Source organism: Sinocyclocheilus grahami, unplaced genomic scaffold, assembly GCF_001515645.1.
Source record: "Sinocyclocheilus grahami isolate Dianchi unplaced genomic scaffold, SAMN03320097.WGS_v1.1 scaffold148.1, whole genome shotgun sequence".
NCBI classification, from domain to species: Eukaryota; Metazoa; Chordata; class Actinopteri; order Cypriniformes; family Cyprinidae; genus Sinocyclocheilus; species Sinocyclocheilus grahami.
The window spans coordinates 1,635,531-1,662,191 of record NW_015505327.1 but is presented as its reverse complement, the minus strand read 5'-3'; the positions used below and the strand labels follow the sequence as shown (position 1 = coordinate 1,662,191).

Below are 26,661 nucleotides of genomic sequence, written 5' to 3'. Positions count from 1 at the left end.
TAATGATTATAATATTATAATAAATGTTATAATACTAATGGCTTGTGTGTTCATTAGCTTTGTGGCATTGTTCCAGCATAAACATATGAAGGCCAAAAAATTGTTACGGTTTAAGAATATATATTCTTACCTCTTGAGAGTTTGTCATTTCTCTGGAGGAGCGGATAATGTTGGAATCCAGGCACTGTACAGCAGAAACAACAGACAGACAAAAAATAACATAAACTGTCTGCATGGTTGTATCCAAACTGTCCTGACTGCAATGAGGCTGTGTGCAAGAGCAAGACGACGAGCTCTAGTGTGGAACAGCAACCTGCTCCGTGTTTTAATGGACCTACGGCAAATACCCAAATTAAACATGGGGGGAAAAAAGAAGAAAAAAGAAAGAATGGGTCTTTCATTAGTGGTTACTTTCTGAGTGTTTCAATGTTTATAGTCTCAGTTCATGTAGGAAGTGTGTAGTGCATTGCGGTGGTAATTAAGGCAAATTATGGCCCATACGCATAACAAAAATGAAAGCATGGCTGTATCTTTCATGGCGCATAAATCCACATAGACCCTTTACACATGTAACACCTTTGAAACTTGTTATGATGAAAAATATGACATCCTTTAAATGACAGCCATCAGTTAACCGCATCAGTAGACTCGGATGTAAGTTGCTTCCTGGAACGGAACAGGTGATTATCTGCACCTTGAACACGGGCTTAGAGGGGGAAACTCAAAACCACGTTACTCCCCGGGCTAGGAGGCAGATAATAACAGTGACACTACTTTGTTTGACCAATGTGAATATGTTTAGCCACTAAATAAAAATGTCTTGTTCAGCCTAAACATTCCTGTCGTTAGCAAATTAGCAATAATATGTCATAGTCTAATTCGTACATACAGCTTTGCATGACCTGTGATCTCTGAAATCTTGTAGAACTTGGAAAGGCAAAGTAAGTGCAATAGGATCATTGATGCACAGGGACCTCAAATACACTGACAACCGCAACTAAAGACAACAGCAGCATACATACAGTCAGCAAACAGCAAAACAATAAACCTATCTATCTATCTATCTATCTATCTATCTATCTATCTATCTATCTATCTATCTAGCTATCTAGCTATCTATCTATCTATCTGTAGGCTTCTATCAGTTAAGAAAACTCAAAATTAAGGCAACCAGCTTAAAGACAATTTTTTTAAATATACGGAACTAATTAAAAAAATTGTTGCATCAACTTGACATTTTAAAGTTGGTGTTACATAAGCTCAAACGTATTATGAAGCTGAGTATTAATATTATGTATTACTGGCATAAAATCACTATCAGTTAATTGTGCAAATCTAAAAGCTCATATACAGTTAGGCATACTTCAATGCACCAAAATTAATGTATAGTATTTACATGTTTTTACTTTACCAAACTGAACACTAATCACCCAAATGATAACTTGAAACAAAATGTCACATTAAAAAAAAATCTATTCAAAATATTATTAATTAGGGCTGCACGATAAATCGCATGCAATATTTAATGCGCATCTTGTCAGAAAGCCGGTTCTGTAATCAGCGGTAAATCTCCATCACGTGCATGCTTTCACATTGAGCAGCATTAACTACACAGAGCCGTTGTTCACTGATGAGCTGCGAATATGAATATATGTTTTGCGCAGCTCGTCAGTGAACAACGGCTCTGTGTAGTTAATGCTGCTCAATGTGAAAGCCCGCAGGTGATGGAGATTTACCGCTGATTAAAGAACCGGCTTTACTGATAAGATGCGCGTTAAATATCGCATGCGATTTATCGTGCAGCCCTATTATTAATTATGAATAACAAATATGTACATGTCCGCATAAAGCGTTACAAAAAACACACATTAATCAATGGCAAGGGATTATGGGTAGCCAGCTTATTTGAGCCTCTTCACCAAACTTGACATTGGAAGTTTTTGCTGTTTAATATTATAAAACGTTGCTCACACTAAATTTCCTAAAAGTTGATTTTATGTAATGCCAACTGTTTTCTACATGGTTCAACCTTTAAAACAGATTTCATCTGACAAAATAAATGTTGGATTGTTTTACATAGTTTCTGTCTATCTTTTATCTTATTTTTTATTAAATTTTTTTTACTTTTCAGGAAATGTCACCAATATTCCTACAGTATTGTTGCTAACCAACAATACAATTTCCTCTAATTAAATGAAATGATTCCCGTCAGAACTGGTTGTGTATTCTTTCTGTCTAAATGTGTGTGTGTGTGTTTGTGCTGAATAGAGGGCAGGTGATGGAAGATTAGCCACCAGTCTTCAAACCCTCAGGCTGATTTACAAAAAACAGCCATGTTCATATCAGTACTATTTTAGTATCATTGATGTACTATTATAATTTTTGCTAATATTTTTAATTAGATTTTAGATTTATATTTTCATTTCATTCTAAAGTATTAGCAATTATGTTGTTGTTGTTTTTTGCCATTTGTATTATTATTTTTAAGTGCTTAATGTAGTTTGTGTTTTAGTTTATTTACTTTTATTCAACTTTTATATTTTTATACATTTATATTTTATTTCAGTTAATGTAATTTTTATTTCAAGTAATCATATTTCATCATATTTAGTGTTTTACCTGTATGAGGTTATTGTGTGTGTGTATGTGTGTGTGTGTGTGTGCTGGGATATTTGAATGACCAGAGATGGCACAGGGCAAAAGTGAAATCTATGAGTCATTTAACATTTTCCATAGATGTTCAGAGGCTGAATGGATTAACATTACACAGGAAATGAAACTGACAGGCTGAAAAAAGAACCATAAGATCACACACAAATGATCACAGGTTACGATGCATCTATAACAGAAATGCACTGTCACTCTACTGCTCTCATATACAGAGTTTTGATATTATTGTCAAAAACTTTAGTGTAGCACATAATGAACAATCATCATTGGTTTCATAGTGCAACGATTAGGTCGCTGACTGAGCAGCGGCTGCTGTTTGTGTGTGTTGAGTCTGGATGAGAGATCCCAGATAAAGGCTCATTGTGATGAAAAGAAGCCTGCAGGTCATTCACCTACCCAATAAAGAGCAGCAGATGCACACAATTACTCTCGCTATGACGCAGTACGTGTGCATGTCTGTATATTTCCTCCAAAGACCCCTCAACAAATCACATGCAGGCGGCGGTGCACAAAGACACCTCCCTCCCTCCAGCAACGTACACCATCCAACAAGTGACCCCTGCATCACGCACACCTGCACTGGACATACACTCGTGCACTGAAGAAGAGAATGCATCCTAAGGTAAGACAAACTTTAAAAGTAACGCGTAAGACATTTCATCTATATATATAATACACTTATAAGGCAATAATTGTATTCATTTACCACTTTCATCCAATGCCACGATCGAGAAACTGATTAAGGACTACATATTGTTTTATGATGGCAGACAAATGTGTTTTATGATGAAGTTTCTTGTCTCATTATTAAATATTACAGAGCCTTGTTTCAAAAAACATGATTGGTAGTTTCCAAAATACTAATAGTTTAATGGGTAAAAGTTAAAACCACACAGAAAATCCTCTATTTAAGAAGTGTTTGAATTTTGGGAACACTAAATGGTGGTGGGGAGGTTAAGTGATAGCTGGATAAGAGAATAGGGAGTTAACTAACGTTGCCAGCATGTCGCACACATGCAATATTGACACAGGTGTTGACTTGTGGATCAGCTCATATTATATGTGCTTATGACATGACGGGACAGGAACAGAGTGGAAATACTAACACAATTTGCATCAGATTGTTCAGGAACTGAAGAGCAAGATTCAACAACTTGAATTCATTCTGTCATCAACAAAAGGTTCATGTGTTTGCCAGTGCTAAATTTACTTGATCAAAAATGCAGTAAAAACTGTAATATTGTGAAATATTATTACAGTTTTAAATAAATGTTTTCTATTTGAATTAAAAATGTAATTTATTCCCGTGATCAAAGCTGAATTCAGCATCATTACTCCAGTCTTCAGAGTCACATGATCCTTCAGAAATCATTCTAATTTGCTGCTCAAGAAACATTTCTTATTATTGGTCTTGTTGCTTAATATTTTTTGGATTTTTTTTTCAGGATTCTTTGATGAATAGAAAGTTCAGAAGAACAGCGTGTGTTGGAAATGGAAATGTTTTGTAACAATGTAAAAGTCTTTACTGTCACTTTAGATCAATTGAATGCATCCTTGCTGAACGTATTAAATGTCTTAAAATAACATGAAATATACAAAAAAATCAGAATGACCCCAACCTTTTTAACAATAATGTAAATTAATACAATGTTAGCATCAGCATTCATTGCAACATGACATAAGCATGTAACGCATTACCTTTGAGTTATGTACACAAGACAGAAATTCGTGACCATTCAAAAACACAAAATACTGCCCATTTTCACAAACTAAATTGATAAGACATTGACTGACAAAGATAAAAGGAGCGTTCTGAAACACTCATGCGCCCTAGAGCAGCTGTAATCATATTGTTGAAACTCAATCACAGAGCACGTAATTCCTGCCCTGGAACAAAGAGCTCATCTAGAACAAACCTGTCCTCAAGGCCTTTTACACATCCCAGAAGACTGTATAGAGACCTGAGAACTGTTACAATGACTACATTTTGGGTCCCTACTGGATAATTGTTGGATGTCAATTAGATCAGTAAGTTCTCTTTTTAGGCCACCTCTGATTAAATATGAACATCCAAGTCATCTTTTTTTTATTATAATGTCATCATAATGTCATTTTTTAATTCATATAATATATTTTTGGGTTCAGATAAATCATGGTGCTGCAAGATGCTTATCGTCCCTTGACCTGCCCTTTTCAAATGTGTGGATGGACTCAAAATATGAAAAACACCATATCTATAATTTTTTTTTGTACTTTTGATGTACTTCCAGAAGTTAATATGCACATTTTGCAGTCCAGTTCAAACACGTTTTAAAACAAGAGGTAATGTAACCTTGTAATGCGTGTTCGCTTAGAATAGACTTCCATTTTCTTTGGGAAATTTTTGACCAGATCATTTTTGACCAGGAAAAGATAAGTACTGTTAATACTCTTGGTACCAGGCTTGTGTACATTGTGTACAACTAAACCTCAAACTAACAACTCATGATCTAAACAATAAGTGCAATCTATAGTAACTGCTCCATGTAAAAATTTTTCCATCTGTGTCAAATTTGAATCGAAAAAACAGACAAACAAACAAAAAAACATTTAAAGCAGATTACAATAGATTTTTACATTACTATTATAAATATATGAATCAAATTCGTATGTATTAGTACATTGTCTAAGATTTAGGTCTACAAATACTCCATGTTGTCTCTCAATTAATATGAGATTATCAAAACCGAGTCTATAAGACTTAACAAACTTGAAAATACATTCTGTGTTAATCTGACTGTGTCCAGTGACAGAGGTGGATCATGGCTATGCTGAACCCTATGGACTGGATCAGCGAGAGCAGGGGCTCTCCTCGTCTGGTGCTTGTCATTGTGTGTGTGGCCCTGCTGCTGGATAACATGCTGCTAACAGTTGTGGGTAAGTAAACAGCTATGCTAAACAAATAATATGTTTTTTCACTAGATGTTGGAACATGGATGCAAGGATTTGCTGCCATTTAGACTCAATAAATGTAGCCCACATACACTCACTGGCTACTTTATTAGGTTCACCTGGCTAGTACTTTTGCCTTCAGAACTGCCTTAATTCTTTGTGCCATAGATTCAACAAGGTGCTGGAAACATTGCTCAGAGATTCTGGTCTATATTGACCTGATAGCATCACGCAGTTGCTGGGCTGATCATCCATGATACGAATCTCCCGTTCCACCACATCCCAAAGCTGCTCTATTGGATTGAGTTCTGGTGACCGTGGAGGCCATTTGAGTTTAGTCTACTCATTGGTATGTTCAAGAAACCAGTTTGAGATTATTTGAGCTTATCCTCCTGGAAGTAACCATCACAAGATGGGCACACTGTGGTCATGAAGGGATGAACTTGGTCAGCAACAATACTCAGCTAGGCTGTGACGATTAAACGATGCTCAGTTGGTAATAAGGGGCCCAAAGTGTGCCAAGAAAATGTCCCCAACACCATTACACCACCATCAGCAGCCTGAGCCGCTGATACCAGGCAGGATGCATCCATGCTTTCATGTCGTTTATGCCAAATTCTGACCCTACTACGAATGTCACAGCAGAAATCAAGACTCTTCAGACCCAGCAACCCTTTTTCTGATCTTCCTTTTGATTGAGACTGTGTGAATTGTTGCCTCAGTTTCCTGTTCTCAGCTGACAGGAGTAGCACCCAGTGTGTCTTCTGCTTCTGTAGCCCGTATTTTGTGTGTTCAAAGATTTCTTCTGCAAACCTCAGTTTTAACGAGTGATTATTTGAGTTACTGTTGCCTTTCTATAAGCTCTGAACCAGTCTAGCCATTCTCCTCTGACCTCTGGCATCAACAAGGCATTTTCACCCACAGAACTGCAGCTCGCTGGATATTTTCTCTTTTTCTGACTATTCTCTGTAAACCCTAGAGGTAGATGTGCATGAAAATAGTTTCTAAAATACAGCCCGTCTGGCACCAACAACCATGCCACGTTTAAAGTCACTTAAATCACCTTTCTTTTTTCGTTTGAACTTCAGCAAATCATCTTGACCATGTCTAAATGCCTAAGTGCATTGAGTTGATTAGCTAATTAGATATTTGCGTTAACGAGCAGTTGTACCTAATAAAGTGGCCGGCGAGTGTATGTATAAGTACCTGTTTGTAATGGGTATAGCTGATCTAGCCATACTTGTTGATTATAATAAGGTATCCACATACTTTTGGCTATGTGCATAATTGGTTTCCTTTTTAGTCTATTCTGTATAGGCAAAAACATAATAAAGAAATCAAAACATAAGAGGCTAGGTACAGCAGGATGAGTGTATGCAGGACAAGTGACTCTGCTCTCATAGTTTCCATGACATTTACCTGCTTGCATCTGTCCTGACCTCTGTCGCATGCAGTTCGCAGCTGGCAGAGGGGAAGGGTTATTCACAAACACACACACACACACACAGACACACACACACACACAGGTACCGGCTCTAACTCTTCCCATCCTCATGTCACCTCTCATTCTCCTCAGTTCCCATCATCCCAACCTTCCTATATGCCATAGAGCACCAGACACAAGAGCTCCCGTCTGCCGCCCCCTCTGAGGTTCAGCCCACCTACATCTTCTCCCTGTACGACAACAACACCTACACCATCAGCACTGCTAATCTCACCATCTCCTCCGGCGCTAATGGAAGTTTAGGGCTCAACAGCAGTATTGTTGAGCGACACGGGTGTAAAGAGGACAGTGAGTTTTTGGAAGAGGAGAATGTGAGGGTAGGGCTGCTGTTTGCCTCCAAAGCATTGGTGCAGCTCATGGTCAACCCGTTTGTGGGTCCGCTGACTAACAGGTACATACACACTTTGAGCAGATCATCTAAAATGACTGTTATTATGCTCAAGTTAATACATAATGAAAATAGAGAATTGAATGAATTAATTCAGCTGTCTGATGCGTGCCTTTTTTATAGGATTGGATATCACATACCGATGTTTGCTGGGTTTGTCATCATGTTTGTTTCCACAATAAGTAAGTCACATTATACAGTTTAAATCATAAATAGTGGCTGGTTGTGCAGTGGTTCTCAGGGCCAGGATCATTGCTCAGCCAAATTTATCCCACTGTCTGAAAAATCTTTAAATGGGAACTCTATTCAATGCATGATTAGAAATCCCATTAATTGATTTATGATGTGTGTCATCTTAACTATTTTATTATGACTATTAAAGTGTGCATGAAATTGAAATTCATCCAGTCCATTTTCTAAATGCATATTATTGATCTTTTTGTGAACAGGGGTTAACAAGTTAGTTCACTCAAAAAATTAAAATTCTGTCATCATTTACTCACTCTGTGCATTTCATTCTGCTTAACATAAAATATTTGAAGAATGTAGGTAACCAAACATTTTCTGGTCCCCACTGACTTCCGTAGTATATTTTTTTCCATAGTATTTTTAACTATCGAAGTCAATGGGGACCATAAACTGTTTTGTTACCAACATTCTTCAAAATATCTTCTTTTGTATTCAGCAGAAGAAGACAAACTTAAACAGGTTTGGAACAACATGAAGGTGAGTAAATGATGGCAGAATTTTCATTTTTGGGTGAAACTTTACTCATGACAATGTGTTAATGTACAGTATATTAAACTACATATTGTACCAAAGATAAAAATGGTCAAACTGTGTACTCTTCAGTTAGCATGCTAGTGCTAGCTGGTTAAAATATGATAATCATGCATATTAATATTCTGTGTTTTTGATGAAGTAATTGAGGACATGATTCTGAATGAGGACAGGATGTTGGTTCTCAGATGTTTTTGCTTGAGGACCCAAATTTTACACTGAAAATCAAGTGGTGACTCAGTATTTATCATGCTAAACCTTAACAAAATATAATTAAATATCTAGCGTAGCGTTAGTTCTGGCAGGTCACGTTAGTCAATCTTGCATCAGCTGACTCTCAGCTGATCCCCATCTATATGGGAATACGACACCAATCTAAGCATTCATATACAGGTGCATCTCAATAAATTAGAATGTCGCGGAAAAGTTCATTTATTTCAGTAATTCAACTCAAATTGTGAAACTCGTGTATTAAATAAATTCAATTCACACAGACTGAAGTAGTTTAAGTCTTTGGTTCTTTTAATTGTGATGATTTTGGCTCACATTTAACAAAAACCCACCAATTCACTATCTCAACAAATTTGAATATGGTGACATGCCAATCAGCTAATCAACTCAAAACACCTGCAAAGGTTTCCTGAGCCTTCAAAATGGTCTCAGTTTGGTTCACTAGGCTACACAATCATGGGGAAGACTGCTGATCTGACAGTTGTCCAGAAGACAATCATTGACACCCTTCACAAGGAGGGTAAGCCACAAACATTCATTGCCAAAGAAGCTGGCTGTTCACAGAGTGCTGTATCCAAGCATGTTAACAGAAAGTTGAGTGCAAGGAAAAAGAGTGGAAGCAAAAGATGCACAACCAACCGAGAGAACCGCAGGCTTATGAGGATTGTCAAGCAAAATCGATTCAAGAATTTGAGGGAACTTCACAAGGAATGGACTGAGGCTGGGGTCAAGGCATCAAGAGCCACCACACACAAACGTGTCAAGGAATTTGGCTACAGTTGTCGTATTCCTCTTGTTAAGCCACTCCTGAACCACAGACAACGTCAGAGGCGTCCTACCTGGGCTAAGGAGAAGAAGAAATGGACTGTTGCCCAGTGGTCCAAAGTCCTCTTTTCATATGAGAGCAAGTTTTGTATTTCATTTGGAAACCAAGGTCCTAGAGTCTGGAGGAAGGGTGGAGAAGCTCATAGCCCAAGTTGCTTGAAGTCGAGTGTTAAGTGTCCACAGTCTGTGATGATTTGGGGTGCAATGTCATCTGCTGGTGTTGGTCCATTGTGTTTTTTGAAAACCAACGTCACTGCAACCGTTTACCAAGAAATTTTGGAGCACTTCATGCTTCCTTCTGCTGACCAGCTTTTTGAAGATGCTGATTTTATTTTCCAGCAGGATTTGGCACCTGCTCACACTGCCAAAAGCACCAAAAGTTGGTTAAATGACCATGGTGTTGGTGTGCTTGACTGGCCAGCAAACTCACCAGACCTGAACCCCATAGAGAATAAATTCTAATTTATTGAAATGCACCTGTATAAGGTCCCTCAGTATTATCAGCAGTTTTCGCATTGCTCAATAGCTAATTACCCTCCTCCATCCCCAACTCCTCCTCTGTCAGTCAAGATTCAGCCTTCTGATTCTCCTTTGAATCAGACTAATTCTAAAATGCGTACATAACATAACATTATTGGACTTTAACGATATATGCAATACATTTATGTTGGTTCTGTTCTGTTTACCCTGGGGGGTTATTGCTGCTCTCCCTGCTCTCATCCATGCTAGGCTGCATAGATGTGCAGGGAGTTCTTGCCCAGAACAGAACCATACCGCCAATCCAAACTGTATGCTAATTGTCAATCATCTTTGACGATAGTGGTCCTGACAGAAGTTGACTTTTGAATATGAACATTATTGTGTAGGATTAACTACGTTGGAACAACAAGATGAGAATTATTGCTCATAAAGTTGTTTGAAGACACTACTGTGAGCCAACGAGTTTTTCCAATATATTTTTGTTTGTCGATGTGTTCTATATGCTTTCACTTTTTTAGCTAGAAATGAAACTACAAATGAAATGAGGTAGACTCTGACTTTGAATGCTTTCTCTGCAGTGTTTGCCTTCTCAGGGACATACGCGCTGCTGTTTTTCGCCCGCTCACTGCAGGGAATTGGATCATCATTTTCCTCTGTGGCAGGTATATGTGTGATTTAGCATGCTTGACATAATGAACCGAATATTGGATGTGTAAGTTTGAGAAAAAATGTGTATATAATATACACTACAATTTTGGGATATTATTTTTTAATGTTAGTAAAAACAGTCTACAATTCAATATTACAATTAAGCTGTTTTCTATTTTAATATACTTTAAAATTGTATTTATTCCTGTGATGCATAACTTAATTTTCCTGCATCATTACGCCAGTCTTCAGTGTCACATGATCCTGACATGATGACTTGCTGCTCAAGAAACATTTCTGATTATTATCAATGTTAAAAACAGTTGAGCTGCTTTTGTTTTTGTGCAAACTGCAATACCTTTTTCAGGATTCTTTGACCAATAATTATTCGAACATTATAAATGTCTTTACTGTCACTTTTGATTAATTAAATACATCCTTGATTAATAAAAGTATTAATTTCTCTCGAAAAACCTTACTGACCCCAAACTTTTTAGCTGTGGTGTATATATGATAAAAACGACTGTGTAATTCTGTAGGTCTGGGAATGTTAGCAAGCGTGTACACAGATGACAATGAGAGAGGAATTGCCATGGGAATCGCACTGGGAGGACTTGCCATGGGAGTGCTCAGTAAGTTAATATAGTACTATATTGTACTATATTGTACTACAATGTAAAGTAACATCAACAACTGGAAATGACCAGCAACACCTAAATGAAATGAACCAAATGTGTGCCACAAATGACTATTTTAACACTGCAAAATGTACTCTTTTCAGTTGGAGCGCCATTCGGCAGCGTTATGTATGAGTTTGTTAGTAAAAGTTCTCCCTTCCTCGTCCTTGCCTTCTTGGCTATGTTTGATGGAGGTAAGATATTAGTATTTGCCCTTTTAAATTAATTGAGTAACATTTCACTACAGTGATTCATCAAACTGTTTTCAATACCCAATTTCAACACCAGCCCTCCAGCTCTGCATCCTTCAGCCCTCAAAAATATCTCCAGGGGTGAGTAGTGTTCATTTAATAAAATGCGAGTTATGAAAGTTAATAAAAGATAAGAAAAGCTTGCGTTAGTGTTACTATGAGGAGCCCGAGTGATTGTTATGTGTCTTCTGTTCAGAGCGTGGAAGGAACACCATTACTCACCCTGCTGAAGGATCCCTACATACTCATTAGTGCAGGTGTGTGTGTAAATCAAATCAAATCAAATACATCCTCAAATACTGCCCACAGTTAAACCAGTTTGAAAAGTTGTCGTGGAGGTGTAGTAGCTGTTTCTGTAATTACACGTATGCCTCCATATAATCACGGCCGAATGTTTTGATGTGAACAGCTAAAACGATTTGTAAATGAAGCGGATGAGCAGCTGTGCTGAGTGAATGAGGAGTAAGATTATGGTTCCTGTATATAATTACAGGGTCGTTGTGCTTTGCAAACATGGGGGTGGCTATTTTAGAGCCCACTCTTCCCATCTGGATGATGCAAACAATGTGCTCGCCAAAATGGCAACTTGGTAAGGAACTCTATTATTCCAAGTCATTAAAATGTGATTGAAACAAATTCACTTCCTGCTTATTTAAGTAATTTTATTTCATTCCTGTTTGTTTCCTCTCTCACAGAAATGTAATGTTAAAGTAGTTAGCACTTAAAAGAATTCAGAAACATTTTGTCATTAGATGCCTCCTCAGGGAGGACTAAATGAAACATGTGGCTTCTTGAGAAGATCTGTGGTTTTTCTGTATACTTCAGTCAACTGATATTGAGTTGGAAGAAGCCCGTTAAGAGGTTCCTGATGGTTCTTCAGACCCTGTTAAACATTATGACTGTGATCTTTTCTATGGTTCTGTTGACTGAGCTGATCATGGCCCCTGGTATTGCAGGTATGGCTTTCCTACCAGCCAGTGTTTCGTACCTCATTGGGACCAATCTGTTTGGCATACTTGCCAATAAAATGGGAAGGTAATACATTTTCTAGGATGTCCCAAAATAAATGAATTGAAAAGCACAAAAGTTGTGTCTACAGAGACAAGAGCTGCATCATTTAGAAATGCTTCTCTGATTTAGGTGGTTGTGTTCCATGATCGGCATGTTTATAATCGGCATCAGTCTGCTCTGTGTGAGTATCACAAACTCTCTTAAAATCATGTTGCATTGCAAATTACAACTTGGCTCATGCTTGCTTGAACTATGTACCAAACAAATACAATACGGTTCAAAATCTGTAAGTTTATTTTTTTTAGAGAAATTAATCATTTTATTTATCAAGGATGCATTAAATTGATCAAAAGTGACAGTAAAGACACTTATAACGTTACAAAAGATTTATATTTCAAATAAATGCGGTTCTTTTGAACTTTCTATTCAAAAAAGAATCCTGACAATGAATCATGGTTTTCGCAAAAATATTTAAAATATATATATATATATTTTTATAATGATAATGACAAATGCATCAAATCATCATATTAGAATGATTTCTGAAGGATTATGTGACACTGAAATAATGATGCTGAAAATTCAGCTTTGATCACAGGAATAAATTACATTTTAAAATATATTAAAATAAAAAACAGTCTTTTTAAATTGTAATAACATTTCACAATATTGCTGTTTTTACTGTATTTTTTATCAAATAACTGCAGCCTTGGTGAGCATTAGAAACTTCTTTCAAAAACGTAATAAACCTTACCAGCCCCAAACTTTTAATTAGTAGAGTATAAAGGACTGTGGTGATTGTAACATTATGTGAATTTGTTGTAGGTTCCCTTTGCCAAAGACATCTATGGGCTTATTGGTCCCAATGGAGGACTGGGATTTGCTATTGGTGAATATAATTCAATTATTTATCATGCAATATTAAAAGGAAAGATCCCGTCAAAATGAAAATTCTTTCATCATTTACTCACCCTCATGCTGTTTCCAAACCTGTATGAGTTTCTTAAAACATTCTCCCAGACCCTTTTGCCTTTCATTGTATAAGCAAAATCTAAATAATAATAATAATAAATCTTCTGTTGTGTTCCACAGAAGAACAAAAGAGTAAACAGACAGAATTTTCATTTTGGAGTGAACCATGCCTTTAAGGTGCATAACTCCAGTACACTGTATGACATATGCAACTCTCCTTTAATTACTTGTGCTTTTAGGAATGGTTGATTCATCTATGATGGCTATAATGGGTTACCTAGTGGATATCCGGCATATGTCTGTCTACGGAAGTGTGTATGCTATTGCTGATGTGGCACTCTGCATGGGATTTGCTGTTGGTAATTGCTCTTACTGCAGTTGTATTGGAATACATTTTTACTATTAGACATGTTTTGTACAATTTAGTCTTAAAATGTCACAATTTAAATCTATTTTCTGGTCAAAACTTAGTGTTAGCTCACCCTAACAGCTCCAGGCAGGAGCCAAACTGACTCTTCCTTCTTGGTGCGTTCCTGCTGCAGGTCCATCAACTGGAGGGGCCATAGTAAGAGCCATAGGCTTCCCCAATCTCATGGTGATCATCGGCATTATCAACATCCTGTATGCACCCCTTTGCTTCTTCCTCAAAAATCCTGCTGTTCGGGAGGAGAATTTGGTGAGAAACACCAATGTGACTGAATGCATGTCTTTATCAGTAGTATGTTTACAACTGCTTTGTAATGACGCCTGACACTTGTTTCTCAAGGCTATAATAAATCAGGAGTGTCCAATGCATGTGAAGAGCTACAATACACAGCGCGGGTACAGAGAATTCCCTCTGAGTGATGAAAGCGAGGAGGACACTGAAGAGTGATGCACATATACTTTTAAAGGAACTTGCCAACAAATCATCAGGACCTACGAGCAGCCCTGATTCAAACGTTTTAAAATGATTAATATTGCAACTTTCCCTATCCTTCACTATGATCACATTTTTGTGTACAAGTGGTTAGTGTGACGTAATGTTTTTGTACTTGTATGCTTGTAAAGTGTTGTTTATCCTGTCCCTTGTCATGTCAGTGGGTTTGAATGAAATAAACAGGCCTAATTTGTCAACTCGATTTGATTGTTTTCATTGTGATGTGTCAAACCCTGTAGGACTTGTGCATGTGAAGGTCAGTATTGAAGAAAAAATCCATTGTGAGTGGGATTCCAACTTCTTTTGTGCCTCCTGTGACACACCATTAATTTCCTTTTGATATGCATCAAATATTATTGAATGTAATGATTTTGATTTCCAGGGTAGAAGATTAGTTTCTACAGACAAAGGGAAGGGCATGTGATGGATGATTTAATTGATATAGCTTCAAGTTCAATAACTAATTTGAAACCTAATTTAACTTAATAACCAGTTTAATTGAAACCTGTATGCCATATATTTAAGTTTATTTATAATATAATGTCAAATAATACATTACAGTTAAAATAATAACCAAGTACTTTACATGTGCTTCAGTATGATGGTCAATACTTCTTTAAAGCAAGACAAAAGATTATTAAAACATACACATTTTTAATTTATATAAAAGTAAAACTTTTAATTTGTCATTATTGTAAAGTGCACTTTTCTGCGTGTGTGAAAGAGTCGTGATAGTGTACTCTCTAGAAGTACACTTATGTGGCCTTTTATTTCATTAATATTATATAGTTTTTTGTTTTTAACAAATGTACTTTGGACTTTGTAACATCCATTACAATAAATGGGTCAATGATGGATAAGGATTTCCGACAGGCCAATTTTAAAATACTAAAAAATCATATCTATTGCAATTGTTCAAACATTAAGAACGTTGTGTACACATAAATTCAAATAAAACATTTCAATTAAGTGATTTTTACCATTTTGTCTAGATGAATTGACCGTAGCCTTAAAAATTGTCATGTGGTGCGACCGTGATTTATATTAAAAAGAATTCATTTGCTTAACATTTTTTTTTACAAGTTCTCAGTGTTTAGAAACAATTTGCATTTCTTTTGAGTTGTTGTAATTTGTCATATTTTTGTTCTATAATTTCAGAGTTGCCTTCTTAAATGTAGTTAACAGACTTATTTTTCCTGTAAATCGCATAAAACTGATAAAAATGTTTTAGAAATACCATTCACTTAAGCGTAGGCTACTGTATCAGTGATTCATATTTCAGCCACATGAGATATTTTATTTTTAATTTAATACAGCTATTGCTTTTATTGGTCGCACCACATGATGAGTGGTCGCTCCAAATGACACAAAGACCTTATATTGTTAAAAATCTATTTAAAGAGATCAATAAACAATACATGTCATACAAAAAATTGATTTAAACCACATTTTATTAAACTTTCACAGAATTTTCATGAACAAACATTTTATTAACTTTTTTTTAAATCACATCGCAAACATAAGCGCACCATTTCATTTAACTTGACGATGTGGACAATGGAATAAATACATTTTGATTTCATTTTGATCAGAACCTATAATGTTGTAATGATGCCTTATCACAAACAGTTTCATTTAACCCCACTTGTGTGGCCTTATTGTGAACAAGCATTTAATTAAACCTGACAATCATCATGCTGCTGATTTGGAATGTCTGAGTGAAAGTGCGGCACGCGGCGTTAACTGGGGCAAGTTCAAGCTCAAACCGTTGCACAACGTTTTGCTACGGTTTCCGGTTTGAACGACATGTTTCCTGGAAACGGTGTGCAACGGGGTTTGAGATATGTTTTCTGTAATTTTGGATCCCAATAATTAGGAACCACAGTTTCCACAAACCCCTTCACTCGATTGGGATGTTCTCTTTTATTCTGGAGGGCAAGGGCAGTGACTGTACCATCGAGCGTATTTTGCAGTATTAAACTCGTATTTATACAGATTTCATCAGGCTCCGAAAATTCTTCAGACAGAACACAAAGAATGGCCTTCTCAGCCGCCATAGCTGCAACTCTTGCTTCATCAGAACAGGGCGTTCAGCGCACCACCGTTTCCGTTTAAAACACGTTTTGCACCGTTTTGTTGGGGCTGAACGCAGCCCTGTTATTTCTGAACTGACTCGCAGGGAGTTTGATTGACAGGTGATCTGACCAATCAGTGCAGCACATAATCATGACTTGTGATATGAAGCACAGAGGCAGGCAATGCAGAATAAGCTGAGGGAGATTAGGGTGCACGAGATCACTTTAAAAGGGTTACTGAGCACAGTAAACAGGACACAGAGTAGAATATTGGTGACATCTTTAGAGAAGCAGGAGTTTTAAACAGGATTTGAAGGGAAATTAGAGTATGATGTGCGGGTTTATGTGTGGGGACTATGTGAGTGGGTGTATAAGAGTTGGCAGGGAAAAGAGGGAACAGATAAAGTTTTATTTCAACCTTCTCACCTTTTAGCTGATCCACATTCCGGAGCAGAAGGGGGCGGTTATGCGCCTATAAGCTGGATGCCAACCGCCGGTAAACTAAAAATAATAATAATAAGAAGTCAAGTTTCTGTGGAAATATTTTATGGTTGCACAGCGCCCTGTTTAAATAAGAAGTATGTACAGTATTTATAGGTAAATCATTCCCATATACGCTGTTTTTTAGTACACAGAGTAAAACGGAATCATTGAAATGATTCCTTAAACACAGGCTAGAGCTGTCAAGGCCGTGCTATAGAAATCGGCGGTCTCTGGAGTCGCTGTTAATACTGTTGTCTTGCGATCTTTGTATTTCTCTGCGGTCCACGGTTGTTTTAAAGCACCGCGATGGACGTAAAATATTTTAGTTATCTCACAAATATTCCGTCAGCTAGAGAATGATCTTGTGTAGAATAAAAATGGCAAGCAGAAGACTCATTTCTTTTCTTTTTTTTGCACAGTCTTTGGTCGTTGAGTAACCAATGAGTTGGTCCTTCTCAACAAATCAGTCAAAAATATTTGTCATTAGCAAAATGGTCTGAGTTAAAAGGATTTTAAAAAATCCTCATCCAGTAATCACAAATGACTGGAAACATTGTATAACAATAATGGAAATCCATTGGTCTAAAAGAGTGTGAATACTGTGTTTGTAATTCTGAAAGACAATTGTTAATTGTCTTGTGTAAATAATCAAATTATAATTAAGAGAGTGCTTTTCTGAAAGTCTGCTATTTCTTCCTTAAATTGCAACACAGAAATGACCCAGGAGCACATAATAATATTTGATTTGTTTATTTATTTGATAGGGACAATGCATGTTAATGAACATTAGTATGAAATACAAAATGTAAACAAGCCAGCTAATTTACATTCGCAGTCCCTAGGCAGGTACACACAAAAACAGGTACTCGGACACATACAACACAGCATAAAACACAAATACCCCAAACACATTATTTAAAATTTCTACATATAATTTTTTACACAACTGATTCATCATAAGCCACTTTTTAAGATGATATTAAATATGTGACCCTGGACCACAAAACCAGTCATAAGTAGCACAGGTATATTTGTAGCAATAGCCAAACATACATTGTATGGGTCAAAATGATAGATTTTTCTTTTATGCCAAAAATCATTAGGACATTAATTAAAGATCATGTTCCATGAAGATATTTTGTAAATTTCCTACCGTAAATATATGAAAACTTAATTTTTGATTAGTAATATGCATTGCTAAGAACTTCATTTGGACAACTTTTAAAGCGATTTTCTCAGTTTGCACCCTCAGATTCCAGATTGTCAAATAGTTGTATCTCGGCCAAATATTGTCCTATCCTAACAAACTATACATCAATGGAAAGCTTATTTATATGTATAAATCTCAATTTCAAAAAATTAAGCTTGTCCTTTGTTCAGGGAGAGCTGGAAGCATAACCAGGCAGTGAAGCATGTGTTCTCCTGGGTGCTGGTGCAGGTTGGGCGCCCCTGGTTAACTGAGTATTTGGAGAAGGTGTTTCCTCCATCTCTGCTGATATCTGATGATTATCACACAGAAAACAAAGTACTGGGTGTGCACTGCCTGCATCACGTTGTTCTCAATGTGGTAAGTCACTTTTATAAATATTTTGTCCACCACAGCTGTCTACAAAAAAACTACTACTACAACTTGTATGCAAAAAAAAAAAAAAAAAACTGTCACAGAATGTAAATCTGCCTAGAGATCAGCACAATAATACATCATAAATGCACTGCTAATATAAATGCAAAGGGCAATCCCAGAATGCATTGAAGTGCTATGAAATGAGTTGATGGCAGCTGAGAGCAATGTGTGATATATATATACTTGTATTTAAATCTTGAACATTGTGGACTTTAACTGTCCATTTGACCCTCAAAGATCATTGTGTCTTGAGTCACTTTTATGGTACTCCTGACATTCATAAGCAAGACATCAAATCCTGGAGGACATTATAAGCCAGTGTTTTGTGTATTTGAAATGTGAGTTCATTTGATCTTCTCCTTTCTTAGTCAGCTGCTGATCTGAGGCAGTTCAACCGAGCTCAGGTGCTCTATCATGCTCTCTTCAATGTTTAGTGTTCATTATGTATCTCACCTTATTGTCTGTCATTTTCAGGTTGTGCTGCCCTGCCTTCTAGACTTGCTGTCAGTCCTTGAGAAATCTCCAGTCCACTCAGGTTTACCACGAAAACCAAATCGCTTTGACGATGTGCTACGGCACGTCTTAACATACATGGAAATGGAGCACAAGCTTGACCTTCGTTGTGTATATGCCAAAAATCTTGTCTTATTTATTGAGAGGTGAGGCCTAAATAACTTATGTAGCCTTCTCAGTATTAGTGATTTCACCTTCATGATTACTCTGAAGATGAAGCATGTCAATTCTGTGACACTAGCTAATATTTATCAAACATATTACACATCATGATAGCTTTCATGTTCAGCTGATGTCATACCAGAAATGAAAGATTATAATCATTTACTCAGTCTCATGTCGATCCAAACCCATAAAACTTTTGTTCATCTTCGATACACAGTATTTTGAATATTCTCTCATCATTTTTGTCCATTGATAAGTCCACATAACCAATATTGCAAGCTTCAAAGTGTTTATAAAGACATTGTAAAAGTAATCCATATGAATTGAGTATTTTAATCCAAGTCTTCTGAAGAGACACAGTCACTTTTCATGGTGAACAGATTTAATTTATTCACATATAAATATTGATCAATGCACATTCATAGAGCTCATCAAATATGGCAAATGGAAGCACAACTGACATTTGACGCACAAGAACAAACCTCACTGGCTATCAAGCGTCAAGCTTTTTAATGACTAATTACTCATCCTTAGCTGCTTTGATGTTCCAATTTGTCATGTCGTTATCTCATAGGATGGGTATAGTAATCGTTCGTCACCTGAAGAGGCTGGAGAGGGTGATTGTGGGATACTTGGAGGTCTCAGATGCTCCAGAGGAGAAAGCCAGACTGAGTATCCTGGATGCTCTGCAAAAACTCTACAGATTGCATGGCCACGGTGACTATCCATAGCACTATACAACATCAGTACTTCAGTGCAACTACATGCAAATGACTTTTTACATCAGTTTTTACATGATTCCACTCTCTTGCTTATATCAGATGTATCTCACATTAACACATTGTGTTTTTATGTATATTTCTAGTATGGAGAGGAGGATGGGTTCACTAGCTCAGAGTCTTCTGAGGTTTCTGGTTGACGTCTCATCAGAGTCGTTACCCACTCAGCTGAAAGAGCAGCTCATGACCCAAGCGTCCCACTGTTTACTGCTGCTCGACCACTGCTCAAAGGGAAAACTACAGGTGAGAATGACCATTATTATATTTTCTATTGATTTTTTGTGGTTATATAAGAATTTCAGCCAAAGGGGTAAAAACTAGTATCTTATATTTCTTTTATCATTCAGTTGAAAGTTTGCAAGATTTATTAGCCAGTAATGCTCATTACGAGTGACTAATTTGAATTTCGTCATGCTTAGAAAGCTTTTATGAAATGGCAAAAGCATCTTGTTACTCTCATATTGCATGCAGTTCGAAGCCACCTACTATTTGTTCCTTTTGTCTCATTTCACCTTTTTCTACAGAGTCTTCTGAGAGAGCTAGACAGCGGTTGTGTTTCTGAACCTGTGTTGAAGTGTATCCAGAAAGTCACTGCAGCACTACTGTGTCAATAAGCTGTCAAGAGTATTTGCCACTTTTGGAGGTGAAGTTGGCTCAGTAGAATCTGATTCAGTGATCAGTTCACTGTGAACGTAGTACACTCTGTATGTGGGCTATCCAGGCAAACTGCATTTTTTTGTTTTATTTTCACAAAAGCCGATTTGAACTTGCTGTAAAACTGGGACATTTCTGGGGTCTTGCATCCTACTTTTAAGAGTTCATTAATGCAGGCATCAAGTTAGATTGCTAACAGCATATAACCGTGTTGAAGGTTTTCCTTTTTTTTTCCTGGCAAAAGTTTGGTCTCTTCAATTCTCTGTCAGCATCTCCAGCTGTGCTCAGCGAGTTGAAGCAGTTAAGCAAAGGTCTCAGCCCATGTATTCACTCCATCAGAAAATGTCTGTTCACAATTCGATTTCATTACAGCAACACATACCCGTACTATCAAACATTAGAAAGTTTTAAGAATATCAGATGACGCTTGTAGCAGAACATGTTTGGTGATGTGCTAGTGTGCTTTTTACCCACAATAATTAAATGATTTACTCACACTGGATATTATTTAACATTAATACAGTTAAAAGAACATTTCTGATGTATACATCTGATACATTTGAGGCGCTTGCCATATGAAACTATATCACTTTGGACAAAAAATACCCTTGCTTATACATTTGGTTAGGATTTTTCCCATACATTTTCTTTGGAGTGCTTTGAAAGGATGTGCATTTGTGTGACTAACAGCATTAGCACTGAGGGCAGTTGAACTCCATAAACAATAGCAATGTTTTCTAGGGGTCTGCTGTGTATACTGGTGGGTGCGTGAGATGTAAAAGATGATCCAAGTAACATGCATTCAAATACACCAATACTAAACATATAAAATATATATATATTTTTTCCTTTAGAACACCAGACAGTCAAACTAACAAGCACTACTTAATATGCATGCATGCCATTTCAAATAAAGTTTATTATATGAACATGGGTCAAAGTTGACCCAAAAGTACACAATGGAACATTTTTAAAAAACATTTATGCTTGCAACAGCATAAGTACAGATGAGACAGATCAATGTACAAACAATCCCACATTAGAGATTTGGACAGGTGTGTACAGACACACACACACACCATTGTACACTGTAATTGAATAGAGGTGTTATATCAAAGATAAGCATCCATGATTTGGAAAAGTTCCACACACAGCAGAGTTACTCTGGTGTGATCAGCAGTTCAGTCTCTATGTGGCCTTACTTTTCTGAGCTGGTTCTGTCTCTTGTTCATATTCTATCTCCACATAGGCCCGTTTTTTCCTGATTGGGCCTTTGAGTGGAGCCTTTCCTTTTGATTTGGCCTTGGTCTTTTCTTCCTCTAACTCTTCTTCAGACTCCTCTTCCTCACTGGATTCCTCTTCATCATCATCACTGCTGCCCTTCAGGTTGTTCATATTCTGTAAAACATGGTCAGGGTTTAAATAATATCACTCTTTTGAGATATTAAGCTTTTTTTAATGTAATTTAGATTTTAAGCATGTAAAATATTACCTCAAAATCACTGAGATCACTCTCTTCAAACTCATCCTCAGCAACAAATTCTCTAGTCCCAGATTCCTGAAAGACAAACAAGACTACATAAATATTTAAATAATAATAATTATTAATATCAACCCCATTTAAGAGTGTGCACAAGTTCTTCCGGTCAATCAAACCCTGCAGAAGTTTACCACAAAATCTATACAATTAACAAAAAATACTGTTCAAAAGTTTGGGATCCTTTAGTACTTTTTTATTCAGCAAGGAAGCATTACGTAAAGTGACAATAAAGACACGTTACAAAATATATATATTTTTTTAAATAAATGCTGTTCTTCCGAAAATTATATTAAAAGAATATTGAAAAAAAAAAAAATGTTTCAGGGATTCTACAAAAATATTAAGCAGCACAGAAGGATTGTTTGACACTGAAGAGTAATAGCTGCTGAATATTCAGCTTTGGCGTCACAGAAATAAATTACATCTTAAAATATATACAAATAGAAAAGTTATTTTATTTACATTGTATTCATATTTTTTTTATAAAATAAATGCAGCCTTGATGAGCATGAGACTTCTTTCAAAAACACATAAAAAAACTCATACTGAATACTGACCCCCAATTTTTATTTATTTTTTTTATATACATTTTTTCCTGTAATAGACATATTTCAGGAAACAGTAAGCTGACAGGAAAATAAAGTTAATACCTCTTCTTCGTCTTCCTCTTCCTCTGATTCAGTCTCCTCTTCCTGTTTTTCCATAGCTTTATCAAAGGCGTGGATGGGGAAGTTGTATATGTCTCCATACTATATAAAGGAAAAATTCAAACTTTAAATGTAATCACTTATCTGACACAAAAGCAGGAAAGACATGTGCCAAAGATGCACTTACTGTTCCTTGTTTTAGACGGTCAAGCAGTTCTTTTTCTATGGCATTTTCCAGCTGAGCAGCAATAAGAGCTTTTTCCTGTTGGTGAGAAGAAAAAAAATGAGTAAATACCACACAAATTCAACTTTACATTTGATCCAAAGTGAGAAGTTATTTAAAGAAAAAAACTAAAGACAAAACACAAAAAAAGGGGTAGGTAAAAAAAAAAAAAAAAAAAAAAAAAAAATGTTGTAGGTCTACATAAACGCTCAAACAAAATAAAAATACAAAGGCAGTGTTATGTTCAGGAATGCATGTATGATCAGTACATCACCCACCTCTCTCCTCTTTTCTCGTCTCTCTACTTTTCTACTGAGTGGAACCAACTTTCTCCTAGAAATGAAAAACAAAAAAAGAGGCACCATGTTAGAGATTACATACAGAAAGCTGGGTATTATTAAAATAAATCAAATAAATTCTGTTCTTTTGAACTTTCTATTCATTAAACAATCTTAACAATAAAAGTGTGTCAGTTTCCACAAAAATATTATGCAGCACAACTGTTTTCAACATCGATAATAATAAGAAACGTTTCTTGAGCAGCAAATCAGCATATTAGAATGATTTTTGAAGGATCACGTGACACTGAAGACTGGAGGAATGATGCAGAAAAATGAGCTTTACCATCACAGGAATAAATTACATTTTAAAATAGGAAACGGTCATATTAAATGTAATATTTTACAATATAATTGTACTTGTCAAATAAATGCAGCCTTGGTGAGCTCTTATTACAAGGCTACTTACAAAATAAAGAAATGTAAATGAAATATTATTTTAAAGGGGTCATATGATGCGATTTCAATTTTTCCTTTCTCTTTGGAGTGTTACAAGCTCTCGGTGCATAAAGAAGATCTGTAAAGTTGCAAAGACTAAAGTCTCAAATAGATATTCTTTATAAAAGTTAAGAGTCAGCCACACCTACCTAAAACGGCTCGTTCTAACACGCCCCCACATGTCTACATCACTATGTAAGATTTGCAAAACGCCGCCCAAATGTTCACGCAAAGAAAGAAGGCCTAACTTTTATTCTCGCTGTAGTGTTGCCACCGCCACTTCGTGAAGACGCTGTGTGTTTCATTGTGAAAGCGAAATTACTTTGTTTGGCCTTCATGCCTAGAGCTGATCTGTGCTGGTCGCTGAGGAAATACTACAACTTTGTGCTGTGGATCGCCGGATCGGCTTTCACCGTGGACGAAGCGGAGTCCAGCCCGGAGTCGTCACATGTGGTTGCTGCAGGCATCACAGTATGGTGAGGGGCGTAACATTTCCGTCACACACTTGAGGAATTCGGCCAATCACAACGTACTGGATAGCTGGCCAATCAGAGCACACCTTGCTTTTTAAAACGATGAGCTTTGTAAAAATCGACGTGTTTCAGAAAGGCGGGGCATAGAGGAGAAACAATAATGTACAGTATGTGGAAAATAATGTGTTTTTTAACCTTAAACCGCATAAACACATTGCATTACACAAAATAATGTTCTTTTTAGCAACATTATATGACCCCTTTAAGTTAAAATGATCTGATGCGAGAAGAAAAACAACTACAACAGCACTGCACTAGTGCACAGAATGCAGAAAATAATCAGAATCACAGCAACAGAAGCAAATAAGAAAGAGACTCACTGTCGTTTGAGTGTGAGTTTGCGGATTCGAATGAGATACTGTGTGATCTTGGTCAAGCGCTGCTTGCACTTGTGTCGGATGAACCTCGGCCAGTAGATGAGGTTCTCGTCGATCTGCTCCAAAGCCTTTGCATAGTTTCTATCAAGTTTCACCTGAAAAAGAGTTCAAGCGAGAGTTATTAAACATTTCAATGCGAATCACATCAAATGATCAACGTGTTTGGTTCCCTTACCTTCTCCCACATGCGAGCAGGGAATGCTGCTCTCTCAATAACTTTCATGTAGAGATAACACAGGCCTAAGGAAACACAACACTTGTGATGATCAAGAAACGTTTGAGTGGCGAGGACATGTTTGCAATAACTGCTTTTGTAAACCATCACCTTTCTCTTCTCTTACAGTGGCATACTGGCTGTTGGCGAGAGGACATGAACTGCGATTGCACAGGCCTGTGATGTTGTATTCATTTCGACAGAACTGCTGAGTTTTCGTTCTGTAACGACGACAAGAAAGCAAACTGTTAGATGTCGTGTTCGTCCACATACACTTAAGAAAAAAATACTACTCTGAACAGTGTGGTTTATAAAGTTATGTATACTTACTTGACTTTGTAGGAACAAAAACTCTTATTGCCGATAAGGTCCCATATAACCTTTAAAAGACAGACGATTCAGTGTCAAAGATGTTGAAAATATGCAAAACATCAAATTCAAAGTTGAACCATGTAAAATCATCTAAACGTTCACAGCGGCCAGTGTTTACTGCCAAAACTGAAACATTACAGCCTATGAAATATTGTTTTAAAACTTGGTTATAAATCACATTTAATTGATCTCTGTTGTTTGTTTGTCAGTAAATATAGATAGCGTTGATTTCGTGAGCTTTTCTTAAAACGCTTTACTTACATCGTCGTGTTGCATTCTGGCAGCTTCTGTGGACGGCCGTCACTAAACACTTAAATTCCAGCGCTAAACTGATACAATAGAATTAACTACCGAGTATTTATGATAACCCAATTAAGTTTTTTGTGATCAAATAAATACCACATGGAAGTCTCAGGCGGCAGCCATGTTAACACCGTGAGCTCTCCTACTGTGTCTCGCGAGAGTTGCAATCTCGCGAATCTGTGAACTCGGATTTGTAATGAGCTGAAAAACGGCGAGTGAGTGAAACTTGTGCAAAGACATGTTCAGCTATATATATATATATATATATATATATATATATATATATATATATATATATATATAAACTATCTTTCCAATGAAAACGTCTCGGAGCTCTGAAATTCGTTTAATGCAGCATTTATTAAAATACAGGAATTAGATCAATCCAAACGCGATTTAAATTATAATACTAAGCCAGGGTTCAGCGTAGAGTGATAACATAAATCATAAATTCGTGAGTTTGTTTCATCTTCGTTTACTGCGCGCCTCTGATCTGCACGCGCCGCAGAATTTAAAAATTAACGGTCATTTTTCGTTTTACTGGCTGACTGACTCCTAGTTTATCGATGTCTTTATTGAATGATCAGGCTACTTCAAATTAATATATTTATGAGAGCAAATATGATTTCGGAGGGATTTAAAATGCCTAACTGAAGAGAACATGATGTTAAGCGAGAGGTTTTTGTTTACGGATCAAAAGAAGGTCCTGCTGCACAAACTGTAGCCTACACTTCAGTGGTAAGAAATGAATGTGCTGATAGCCTATCCTACTTTAAGCAAAGAGTATAGAAGCCCAAGAGGCGAAACTCTGTAGTGATAAGGGCAACAGTCTATAGGTGGCGCTGCGGAGGCGTTGTCGCCATTTTGTACTGGAAACTGCTGAAAGTCGCTAGAAGATGCCAGAGAACAAGTGTGTTTTTCTCTCACACGAACACACAATTGCTGCTGACAGTTTTGATCTTTTACTACCACTTCCACTTTATTCCTCTATTACTATTTACAGTTAATGTTAAATGTGTGCACTTGATACAGTACAGAAATATTTTTTCTGGGAAGAGCACGGGGAAGTGAAAATGCTTCCGCCGGGTGAGTCCCC

The 26,661-nt window shown here is 36.7% G+C and overlaps 3 protein-coding genes and 1 pseudogene across 4 annotated transcripts in view; 2 read left to right on the top strand and 2 right to left on the bottom strand.

The window, feature by feature from the left end:
* LOC107591936 (dickkopf-related protein 4-like) overlaps nt 1–249 on the bottom strand; it is a 2,331-nt gene extending 2,082 nt beyond the window's left edge. The window contains exon 1 of the mRNA XM_016281228.1: nt 131–249. Within this exon, the coding sequence (XP_016136714.1) occupies nt 131–235 (105 nt within the window). The 5' untranslated portion in view covers nt 236–249. The remainder of the gene's footprint in view (nt 1–130) is intronic.
* Nucleotides 250–3,194: 2,945 nt separating this feature from the next.
* On the top strand, nt 3,195–14,466 carry LOC107591929 (chromaffin granule amine transporter). Of its 2 annotated transcripts, XM_016281218.1 has the most exons (16): nt 3,195–3,292; nt 5,457–5,586; nt 7,178–7,496; nt 7,617–7,675; nt 10,388–10,471; nt 10,997–11,089; nt 11,239–11,328; nt 11,423–11,466; nt 11,582–11,642; nt 11,879–11,974; nt 12,342–12,420; nt 12,526–12,577; nt 13,222–13,285; nt 13,608–13,727; nt 13,911–14,044; nt 14,135–14,466. In XM_016281218.1, the coding sequence occupies exons 2-16, from the start codon at nt 5,472–5,474 to the stop codon at nt 14,240–14,242; spliced, it is 1,518 nt and encodes a 505-aa protein (XP_016136704.1). In that variant the 5' UTR covers nt 3,195–3,292; nt 5,457–5,471; the 3' UTR covers nt 14,243–14,466. The 2 variants fall into 2 exon arrangements, with proteins under 2 accessions (XP_016136704.1, XP_016136705.1); XM_016281219.1 differs by lacking the exon at nt 3,195–3,292 and having other exon boundaries at nt 5,390–5,586.
* A 2,819-nt stretch (nt 14,467–17,285) lies between these two features.
* LOC107591955 (TELO2-interacting protein 2-like) lies at nt 17,286–20,675 on the top strand (annotated as a pseudogene).
* Nucleotides 20,676–21,479: 804 nt separating this feature from the next.
* LOC107591933 (protein MAK16 homolog) lies at nt 21,480–25,764 on the bottom strand. Its single transcript, XM_016281224.1, has 10 exons — nt 25,524–25,764; nt 25,221–25,270; nt 25,002–25,111; nt 24,852–24,916; nt 24,620–24,771; nt 23,269–23,323; nt 22,955–23,029; nt 22,771–22,869; nt 22,073–22,138; nt 21,480–21,978 (listed from the first exon to the last, which is right to left on the bottom strand). The coding sequence occupies exons 1-10, from the start codon at nt 25,536–25,538 to the stop codon at nt 21,769–21,771; spliced, it is 897 nt and encodes a 298-aa protein (XP_016136710.1). The 5' UTR covers nt 25,539–25,764; the 3' UTR covers nt 21,480–21,768.
* Nucleotides 25,765–26,661: the final 897 nt, after the last annotated feature.

What these genes read in the sequence shown, in the direction of transcription:
- LOC107591929 (XM_016281218.1), top strand. Translation starts at nt 5,472, where the DNA reads ATGGCTATGCTGAACCCTATGGACTGGATCAGCGAGAGCAGGGGCTCT. An exon ending in CCTCAAAAATATCTCCAGGG is followed by an intron (nt 11,467 to 11,581) that starts GTGAGTAGTGTT and finishes TCTTCTGTTCAG; the next exon opens with AGCGTGGAAGGAACACCATT. An exon ending in CTCGCCAAAATGGCAACTTG is followed by an intron (nt 11,975 to 12,341) that starts GTAAGGAACTCT and finishes CTGGTATTGCAG; the next exon opens with GTATGGCTTTCCTACCAGCC.
- LOC107591933 (XM_016281224.1), bottom strand. An exon ending in TTTTGTTCCTACAAAGTCAA is followed by an intron (nt 25,112 to 25,220) that starts GTAAGTATACAT and finishes TCGTCGTTACAG; the next exon opens with AACGAAAACTCAGCAGTTCT. An exon ending in CTGCTCGCATGTGGGAGAAG is followed by an intron (nt 24,772 to 24,851) that starts GTAAGGGAACCA and finishes ACTCTTTTTCAG; the next exon opens with GTGAAACTTGATAGAAACTA.